This window comes from Lactuca virosa, chromosome 7, assembly GCF_052849685.1.
Source record: "Lactuca virosa cultivar CGN04683 chromosome 7, Lactuca_virosa_CGN04683_v6, whole genome shotgun sequence".
Lineage (NCBI taxonomy): Eukaryota > Viridiplantae > Streptophyta > Magnoliopsida > Asterales > Asteraceae > Lactuca > Lactuca virosa.
This window is the reverse complement of record NC_136432.1, coordinates 84,603,676-84,614,790: the sequence shown is the minus strand read 5'-3', so window position 1 is coordinate 84,614,790 and position 11,115 is coordinate 84,603,676. Positions and strand designations below refer to the sequence as shown.

The 11,115-nt window shown below is 33.0% G+C and overlaps 1 protein-coding gene and 1 long non-coding RNA gene across 4 annotated transcripts; both read left to right on the top strand.

Moving 5' to 3' along the window:
- Positions 1-2,558: 2,558 nt before the first annotated feature.
- Positions 2,559-5,346, top strand: LOC145123766 (uncharacterized). Of its 3 annotated transcripts, none has more exons than XR_013715291.1 (10): positions 2,559-2,973; positions 3,087-3,156; positions 3,258-3,366; positions 3,886-3,958; positions 4,032-4,074; positions 4,163-4,236; positions 4,341-4,415; positions 4,523-4,591; positions 4,726-5,013; positions 5,120-5,346. It is a non-coding gene; the product is annotated as an uncharacterized LOC145123766 (long non-coding RNA). The 3 variants fall into 3 exon arrangements; XR_013715290.1 differs by having other exon boundaries at positions 4,523-4,618; XR_013715289.1 differs by lacking the exon at positions 4,523-4,591 and having other exon boundaries at positions 2,563-2,973.
- Positions 5,347-7,880: 2,534 nt separating this feature from the next.
- LOC145126869 (uncharacterized) lies at positions 7,881-8,369 on the top strand. Its single transcript, XM_079062152.1, has one exon. The coding sequence runs from the start codon at positions 7,881-7,883 to the stop codon at positions 8,367-8,369; it is 489 nt and encodes a 162-aa protein (XP_078918278.1).
- The last annotated feature ends 2,746 nt before the right edge of the window (positions 8,370-11,115 follow it).

Below are 11,115 nucleotides of genomic sequence, written 5' to 3'. Positions count from 1 at the left end.
TGACATTCCACATGGACAATCTGATGATAAAGTCACTCAAGAGTCTAAAACACGCCTGAAGCGTGGAAGGCCATTTGGTTCTAAGGATAAGAACCCACGAAAAAGAAGAGGAGCAGAAAATGCACTAGATCACGATGAAAGTGTTCCTGGAGAAACACGAATTATTCAAATTCCTCCAGGAAAGGAGGATGATGCATTAAATTATGGTCAGACAAATAGAATATGTGACCAAAACGAAACTGACAATATAGGTGCAATATTTTCTTATTCAGTTGCATGTGATATTATGAATGATGATCCCGAACCACAATCTGTCATTGAATGTCAAAGAAGAAATGATTGGGCTAAATGGAAGGAAGCTATGCAAGTTGAATTAAATTCTCTTAACAAGAGAAAAGTTTTTGGGAACATTATCCTCACACCTGAAGTTGTGAAACCATTAGGATATAGATGGATCTTCGTACGAAAAAGAAATGAGAAAGACGAAATTGTAAGATACAGGGCCAGGCTTGTTGCTCAAGGTTTCTCTCAAAGACCTGGAATTGATTATGAAGAAACTTATTCACCGGTAATGGATGCAACCACTTTCAGATATTTAATCAGCTTGGCAGTATCTAAAAATTTAGAGATGCGTCTTATGGATGTTGTTACAGCTTACTTGTATGGATCACTTGATAGTGATATCTATATGAAAATCCCTGAAGGATTTAAAATGCCTGAAGCGTTAAGTGCAAAACCCAAAGAAATGTATTATATAAAATTACAAAGATCTTTATATGGGTTAAAGCACTCTGGGCGCATGTGGTACAATCGTTTAAGCGATTATTTGACAAGTAAAGGATATAAAAATAACACTATTTGTCCATATGTATTTATTAAGAAAACAACATCTGGATATGTGAGCATAGCAGTCTATGTTGATGATCTAAACATCATTGGAACGAATAAAGAAATCATTGAAGTGATTGAACTTTTAAAGAAAGAATTTGAAATGAAAGATCTTGGAAAAACCAAATATTGTCTTGGTTTACAGATTGAGCATATGCCTAACGGAATACTTGTGCATCAATCAAATTACACAGAAAGAGTCTTGAAACGTTTCAATATGGAAAATGCAAATCCTTTAAGCACTCCAATGGTTGTTAGATCATTAAATATTGACAAGGATCCATTTCGTCCATGTGAAGAAAATGAAGAAGTCCTTGGTTCAGAAGTACCATATCTAAATGCAATTAGAGCTCTTATGTATCTTACCAATTGTACTAGACCTGACATTTCTTTCGCTGTAAACTTGCTAGCAAGATTTAGTTCAGCCCCAACAAAAAGACATTGGAATGGAATCAAACATATTTTTCGATACCTTCGAGGAACTAGTGATTTAGGGTTATTTTACCCTAACAATTCAAAACAAGGCTTGATTGGTTATGCAGATGCAGGTTATTTGTCTGATCCTCATAAAACTAGATCTCAAACTGGATATGTATTCATGAATGGAGGTACTACAATTTCCTGGCGTTCTCAAAAGAAAACACTTGTTGCCACATCCTCAAATCATGCTGAAGTAATTGCACTAAATGAAGCTAGTAGAGAATGTACATGGTTAAGATCAATGACATAACTAGTTTTAACTTCATGTGGACTTGAAAAGGATATATGTCCAACTTTAATTTATGAAGATAACTCAGCATGTGTCACTCAAATGAAAGAGGGATATATCAAGAGCGACAGGACAAAACATATACCTCCAAAGTTTTTTAAGTACACTCAAGAGCTTATAATGAACCATCAAGTTGAAATCAAATATGTTCAATCCAGTAACAATGCAGCAGACCTTTTTACGAAGGCACTTCCTACTGCAATCTTCAGGAAACATGTCCATGGCATCGGAATGCGACATGTGCATAGAATATAATGTGACGGATGTCTAAATAAGGGGGAGTCAACTATACACTGCACTCTTTTTCCCTTCGCTAAAGTTTTTTTCCCACTGAGTTTTCTTTAGCAAGGTTTTTAATGAGGCAGTACGTCAAAGTTGAATGCTAAAATGATGTCATCCAAGGGGGAGTGTTGTAAATAATTGGTGGATGACATAATAATTGCTGCATGGTAAATTTGTTAACATTTCTAACTAGTTACAATTATATGTTAGTAAAATTTGTAGTATAAATACCCCTCCATTATAAAGAATGAGACACACCAAAAGTTATAAGAGATATAACTTTCATATTCTTTCTAAATATTCTTTCTTCTCAATTAAAGTTCTTATCAAAATTTACTAGTTTGGTTTGATTTATAGTTACATTAATTACGCTTAATTCATAACAAAAATATATATATATATATATATATATATATATATATATATATATATTAAAGAAATGAAAGTGAGGAACAATGAAGTTCCTAACAAGTTGATAGAAATGGTCCTCTGTCTATATGTGGTTATAATTCTTGGTCGTTTCTTTTAAAGGGTCATATTTTGCCATTTTCAATATTCTGTCTACACGTGTTCTTCTTTTATCTCCTCCACCGCCTCCCTTACTCGGTAAGCCAATAACATTACGATTGGTGTCATCCCTTCTTTCAAGAATCACTGCTTACACCCTATTTTTTCATCTGTTTTTTCTTCTTGCCCCCGCCTCCAACGACTCGCTTTAATCGACTTCACCGCCTAAAGACCTCAATAGTTTCTAGGGTTTTGTTCCTTTTCTGCCTTCGGTAGTCTTTTGGGGATATTGCGTCTTCCTTTCCGATTATTCTCATAAACAGAAGGCGGTGACGGAAGGAGTTCACTCCAATATTCCGATGACGGAAGGAATCGCCACAGGTGGAGAAGCAGCTCGAGAAAACGCTGACAGAGGCCAACGTCACCGCTGTCGTATTTTTTTACCTCGATCGCCACCACCATCAGCCGCCTCATCTGGACCTGCGATTAGGGCTTGATGAATACCATCGCTCCTGCCGGACTACACGGTAAGGAATTCGATCTTTTGCTTTTCCTGGTGTCTGGTATTCGTTTTTTGGCTTCGTTTGTTGTATGGGGGTTATCACTATCGCCTAATTACCATATCTTTTTTCGATTACAGTATGGTCGAAGAAGGAACGCACTTGAACTGAGAAATGGTTGAGATTTTCCCTAACAGTTTCGAATCAGAGGTGATGGAGACAAAATATATTTCACCCGATAACTGCATCTTTTGCCTTCTGCTTCTTCTTTTCCATTTTCTAATTATATTTTGTTTGTTTCTCTCGATTAGAACCAGTAATTGAAGAATCTCCTTTCCAGGCTGCTAAAGAAACATAATACCCCTGACGATAGTTGAAGGACTACGCTTTACGTTTGGTGCTCCTCTTGATGAATCACGGGTAAGTTTCCTCTTTCTACCTCTACATCTTTCTCAACTTATTCATTCTTTCTCTACTAAACACGTTTTGGGTTCTGTAAAAGAGATCAATTTTTTTTAATACATATCAGAATATTCAACTTTGTATGATTATGTATTGATTTCCCGTTCAAAATTGTCTTAATCCTGCTTAATTTTACATTGTTGTATAAGTCAATCGTTAATGAAGCTTTTTTCCTTTTGAGTTAGATGTTATGAAAAACTGTTTGGGTGATGAAATAATACATATGTATCTTCTTAAACTATGAGTTTATGATGGCACTCAAGTTGTTTGATGAAATGTTTTAGAGAGAATTCAACCCATGTTTGTATTTTCTAATTATAAAATGAGTATTGTTGGTCATCTTACCTGGTAATCCTTGCTGCAGTTTGTGATTGTGTTAAATAATTTTTGGCTTCATCAATCCTATTGAATTATTAATAGGTAATGTTTTACATCTGTAGATAAGCTAACATTTTGGTATCTGCTTTTTGCCAATAGAATTCTGTTACATTCAATTCACAAATTTTGCTGATGACCCGTATCGTGTTGACAGCTCATCCAAAAGTCACATGTAAGTATATTTACACGAATACAATATTTGAGAACGTTCTAATTAATCATAGATCTTTTTGGTGCATTATAAGGTTTATGAACTAGGTTGGAAGCAGGATGAATTCATGTTACAAGGCATGTATTTGGGAAAGTTTTATTCTTTTTTACTTTCTCTATTAATTCGATTTTTATGTTTATTTATACTCATATTTCATAAGTGCAGTGTCATAAAGATGTATCTGATCCGACTGAAGTTGTTGCACGGATCAAACTATATTTTGCTTACATGAGTGTATGGTATGCTTAAAACGCCACTTTAATTTTCATTTGATTTGTTATCAAACTGAATCTCTTAATCGGAAAATACTCCAAATAACAAATTGAATTAATCGATATTTCAGTGATGGCCCACCCCAAGATTCCGGCAGCGACCACTAACAACTTCACCAGATTAGTAGCAGATTTCGGATTTCCAGGTATACGCTCATATACTTTTTCATTTTTCTTAATTTTTTGCACCATATGAAGTTTCTTTTCTTTCTACTGCTATTGTACCTGAATGATTTTTTTGAATGTTGCTTAGGTGGTGATTCAGTTTTGAATTTTTTTGCACCATATGAAGTTTCTTTTCTTTCTACAGCTGTTGCGATTTGTGGGTTTTTCCGAATTTGGAACATGTGTAAATTGATCAAAAAAATTTGTTTAATTTTAATTTTCATTTTGAATTGAATCCATGAAGAACAAGGTTTTTTTTTGGTAGATTCTAAAATTGTTGTGCTTCTGTAGGTGGGATATACTGCTTCTACTAAAGTCGCTCTCAGGATTGATTTATATTTATCGGTTCCACGACATTATGCTTCATCAATTGATCACGATTACTCATTATAGTCTCTCAAACACTCTAATAGCTCCTATGGTCATGGTTGAAATTGGACCCGTAGATATGGAGACACTCTTCATCAGAAAGCATAAAAACCATAAATTTATAAATTTCAAAATTTACAAGAGGAGAGGATAAAAAATATATAGGGGCAAGGGCTATGTTGTAATTCATGTTGATTGGAATATTTGCAGGTAGAAACCAAAAAATGCCATGTTTAAAAAGATCCAATTATGATGATGATCATAAATTTGAAAGGGTTTTTCATAATTTTAATCTTTTTGGTATATTGGTCAACAGGAGAATATTGTTCACAGAGGAGGCTGCATCAGAAACCATAATTCAACATAAGGGACAAAAGGGTATAATTGTAATTTTGCTCATAAGTGTATCAACTTCTATTTTTTTTCATCTACAATTGTTTGTTGCCATCATTTTGAATGCGTCGGTAAGACAATTCTTGACCCATGCAGAGCAATGACTCCTATTATTATTATTATTATTATTATTATTGTTGTTGTTATGGTTATGGTTATGGTTATGGTTATGGTTATGGTTATGGTTATGGTTATTATTTATTTATTTAAATTTATTTATTTATTTAAATTAGAATAATAAAAAATCTTGATCGACTTATTGTTATTATTATTATTGTTATTATTATTATTATTATTATTTATTTATTTAAATTTATTTATTTATTTAAATTAGAATAATAAAAAATCTTGATCGATTTATGTTAATTACATATGATCAGATTATAATGACATATGATAAGATTATAAACCCAATGATAGTGTCACTTAAATACCTTATTGGGGGGTTTTATGCCACTACTAAAAGTTTTTGGATTTTTAAGAAAATAACCAAAATTCTTATGAAAATATAAACGTAAACTTACGTATTTGCTTAATCTGACAAAAAGGGAACTCAATGGCTTATAATTTAGTCAATGGGAGGTTGAGATGTTTGTGTTTTCACTTTCTTCTCAAGTGTTAGTTGATCTTCCGCCTGATGGTTAGGAAAATACGTATTTCAAGATATAATATTATTCAACTAACTTTTTAATGTAACTCGTTCTCTAGTATTATGTGTTGATGATTCAACTTTTACGAATGTGTATTTGCATATATATTAGATTCAACAATAGTATAAATTAAAAAAAAAAAAATTTACACGAAATTAAATGACTATAAGAAGTGTAGTCAAACCATAGTTGTTTAGTAAGGAACCAAAAATGCACATACTAGATACGACACTTCTAAGTTGTGTTGGGGTTGATCTTGGGGGCTTCTTTTGCAACAAAGGTTAGACTAATCCATCGAAATAAAAACACAGACATACAAGATCAAGCATTTATAAGTTGACATATCTTGAATAGTCATATCCTCTAGTTCATCATTGCTCAATCGTTCTTCGACCTCATGGATAATAGAACATTGACAGGTAGCATCCAACATATGCGGATCTAGTATATATCCCGGGGTAGCCCGAGATGCCCCTCAAAAAAAAATTTAGTAGTGGAATTATTTTCGAATTTTTTTTTCTTATTGTATATTATGCGATTTTTTTTTGTTGGGGATACCCTTTTATTTGTCGGAATACCCCTTTACTTTGACCCTGACTCCGTCACTGGTATCCAAAACATTAAGAGATGGTTTATTCTCTACGAAAATCGAGATATTAACTCATTATAAGTTGCATGTTTGATTTCCTTATGTTAGTCTTCAATGTTAAACATGTAGAGTAATGTCAAGAGGAGGAGCCAGAGCACCAACAATCGCTATCGATTAGGGAACAAAATATTCAAAAGGCATTGTTGTATTGAAACACGATAAAATGAGATGATAACAAATGGTCGACAATTGAAAGGAGATCAAGAATCACATTGCAATAATCAGAGAAGTATTTTAACATATAATATCCAAACACTTAAATCGATGGAAGTAGATGACACTACACCTCTTCTATAGTGAACATTTATGTCTGCATGGTTGAGTGAAACATTGCGAATGTGTGAAAAATTACTACTAATGAATAAATAGTTGCACGTTCATACTTAGCGATTTTTATTTGGTAGAGATAGGTGAATAATCTTAAACTATCCTAGCGAAGAATAAAGTGTCCATGTAAATGTTTATTGGTGATATGACATGTCAGAAATGGTGATCTTGCGAGGTTGTTGGCGTTTATTCGCAATGGCTATGGTTATCTTGTTAGGATTCGAAAGAATTGGTTGTGGATATACACTTCTACTTTATATGGTCATTTTGGTGAATAACTCATACTTATAAGTATTTCCTTTCACATAATTATGTATATAGTAAAGGTTCATTTGATACATATATTATGTCAAATTTGATAATTTTCTTGTTATAAATGATTTGAAAGCAAGAAGCAAAATAAGAACACCAAGAACACAAAACACCGATGGAAAGCCTTGTAGGGGGAAACGATAGGATTCTACTTGACATAATAATGAAATCGACCAAATTGAAGAAGGCTACATGAATCTAGTCGATAATATGAAGAGGATATAATGGTATGATAAAAAACTATGACTAGAAATGCTTTTTTTATAGCGTTGTACAAAGAATACTTTTGTAGTTTTGTGCCCGTGTTAATCAATATATATATATATATATATATATATATATATATATATATATATATATATATATATATATATATATATGTTCATGGGTGCGTAGTGCGTAGTTAAACATTTCAGCTATTCGGCTTAAAATCAACAAAAATATTAAAGGTATTATGCATAGATACAGATTAGAGAAGATCAATCAAGAAGATTGATAAGGAGCATCATCATAGAATGATAGTGGCAAAATTTTGTAAAAAATAGATAAAACAAAAAGGACCAAGCAACAATAGTTAGGTCTTCCATCTTCATCTCTTATCTTCATAACCACTTCTTAACTTCTACATAAACCCCATTCATCTTCATTACTCCCATTCATTCTTTACAGTTTTCCCACTTTTTTACTCTAACAAGTCCTCCAATTTTCATTCATTGTTAAAGAAAAAAAAACGCACAAATTTGGCAATGTTTCAAAGGACCAAAAGGCTGTTCAAAAGAAGCATTGAAACATTCAAGTCCTACTTCTCCGATGGTTACCAAAAGCTTCCTAAAACCCCATCATACAATGTCGGTTTCAGCCCAACAAATATGTACTCTGAATTCGTCGATCAATGGGAGGCTGCAGACCGCATTATGGCAGTTGCATACGAAAATAATACAGACAACTTGAAGCACAAGAAATCATCTATGTTGATCAATCAACATGAAGTTAATAGAAGGAAGCAACATAAACACGAAGAAACAACACTTAAAGGAGAGGAAAAGAGGTATATGGTGACAAGAAGGTTGAAAGAATTGGAACTATTCGATGGAAATAATGTGGATCATGTTCTTGATATTCAAGAAGTTCTTCATTACTATTCTAGATTATCATGTCCTACTTATCGTGAAATGGTCGATAAATTTATGATGGATATATACTCAGAGGTCCTTAGTTTACCAAGTCGATCTTGATTCAAAGGCAAGACGAATGCATGATCGAGTTTAGATCATTCGTGTCTTATTCTTTCACAAAAACACCCAATAGATTTCTGCAACCTACTGTCTGTTTAGAAGGTAATTGGATTAAAAGCCGTAACTTTTTTCTTTTGTTTCAAATTCATTTGTAAAATGCTTATGACTTTTTTATTTGCGTCGTGTTGCTCGGTTTGACTAACTTACAATGTACGTTTCACGATTCTTCTTATCTTATGGATAGAGGGTGATTGATGTCAATATAGGAAAATAATGTGGGGTACTCTTTGGTATGATAAGTTCAACCTAGCTTCAAAGCAAAGTCAAGGTTACAAGTAAAAACTCGACATCACACAAAGTTGCATTTTAGCCCTTATAATTTTATAATTTCCCGTTCAGGAGAATTTATGGTGTATATATATATATATATATATATATATATATATATATATATATATATATATATATATATATATATATGTTAGTTCATTTAGAGGGTTGTTATTTTCGTGTTCATGAAGGATAATGATGATTTAACTTTATGGTTTTCCTTTGGGCGTTTATTTATGTATGTAATTGTCTTTAGATAAGAAGAAGAATCCTTTCGATCAAGAAAGAATATGAAACCCTTTTTGCATGCCACTTGCCCACTTCTTAAGATTCTTTGAAAATGTTAGCTGCTAGTTTATATTAGGGTGTTTTTTTCTTCATTAATTTATATAATAAAGTTTGTATTGTATGAGTTATGCAACCTCTAATTCTCGGGTCAAAAAATATAAATTTTATGTCGAATAATTTACCTGATTAAAACATAGTTATATACTATTCCGAAGAGAATATAGTTATATATATATATAACTCATGGGCCATGAATGGCAAACCAACTTATAAAATGATAATGACGTGAAACTTATAATTCTTTGCGTAAACGAGTTGGAGATGGCAGGAATACTAAAATTTGGGAGGAGATTTGGATCGGAGAAGAGCCTTTGAAAGTAAAATTTTATGGATTGTATATTTTGGATAAAATGTGACTGTTTGATTGCGGATAGGTGAAACATATATTAGACTTGGGAATGGAGTAGATCTCTATCACGGGAGGAAGATTAAAGTGTCATTTGGATGATCTTATTAGCATGCATGCTTGCAGTGGCAAATCCAAACCGAAAGTCAATGGGGTCCAGTTTTTAGTTAATATAACAAAAAACTAAAAAAATTAAAGTAATATCAGGATTATAATCTGTGTATTTTTTTTTCTATCAAATGGATCTCAAAGAAGCTCACTTAGATCAATTTCACCAGACACTTATGTGGTAGAGCTAGGTTTGTGGAATATTGTTGAAGGCATTCTCGTTGATAGTTTTTTTTTATATAAAACTTACTAATAAATAACATATCTCAATCAACAATCCCAACTAATTATAGATTAAAATTAACGAATTCTAAAAATCTACTGCCATGGTTAGCAACAATACAAACATATAATACTAGCAATTACATAATTATAAATTAAAATTAACTATTAAAAGATAACAATCAATACTAAACAGGCCATCGGAGCAGGGGGCGTATCTACCATACAAGAAGGTAGGTTCTAGGACCTACCTAAAATTTGAATTTCATTTATAATATATATACCACAAAAATTAGGAACTATTTTAGAAAAAATAGAGGACCTACCTTGAGTTTGTTTTTCTAAAAAATGTCTTAAAAAACCATTTTAAAAGGGGCAAAAAATAAGTTATATGAGACATTTGTGCTGTTAAATATATAGGGTTAAATATAATATATAGTTTTTATCAAACAATAAGGTATCAATGCACTAATAATCAACTAATTTTTCATTAAATTGTTCGGTTTTTTCAATTATATTCCAGTCGGTTTTTTTTTAAAATTTTAATTGGTGGTGGCTGATCGGTTTTTTCAGTTATATTTCATTAAATCGTACACGACCCGACCCGACCCGACCCCTCACAAGTGTTGTTGATTTTTTTTATCGGCTTCACTTAATTTGGGAACCACGTTATATTTTGTTCTAGATTCGCCACTGCATGGGAGTGAAAATGGTTTCTTGCTTGTAGGTTGGCAAATTAGTTGTTACAACTAATAATACAAACATGGAGATTCAACTAAAATTAGAACTAATAAATAACAAATAGAAAACAACAGTTGCCTCACCTTGGTAAATATCGAGAGGCTTGATAAGAAGAAGGGTTGTGTACGTGGGTGCCAACAATTTAACAAGTGAGGCTATTGGCCAGGTTAAAAGAGAAAAAGGGAGTGATAAGGCTTGGAGGAGTGGCTGCGGTCTCTACCGCAGTCTCCTTCCACCTCAGCATGAACACCGCCCCTCCACTGCGGTTTGGGTGCGGTGGAGGCCGCACTGCGGTAGTCCACGGCCGCACTCCCTTTTCTTTTTCTCCTCTTTTACTTCCTTTCTCTCTCTCTCTCTCTCTCTCTCTCTCTCTCTCTCTCTCTTCTCTCAACCAATCGCCTTCTTTTTTTTCTCTCCTAACCATTTTCTCACTCCCACATTGCGGTTTCAAATTGATGAAATAAGAAAAAATATGAGTTCGCGTCTACATGGCATAGGAGGGAGTGCGGTTTCAGTGACACCACTCCCTCCAGCCTAAGAAATTTGAAAATGTGTTCAATTGGGTTCAAATGCGGGTGCCAACAATTTAACAAGTGGGGACCAGTAGACCAGTTTGTAAATTTTTAAATAAAGATTTTTTTAAAAACTAAA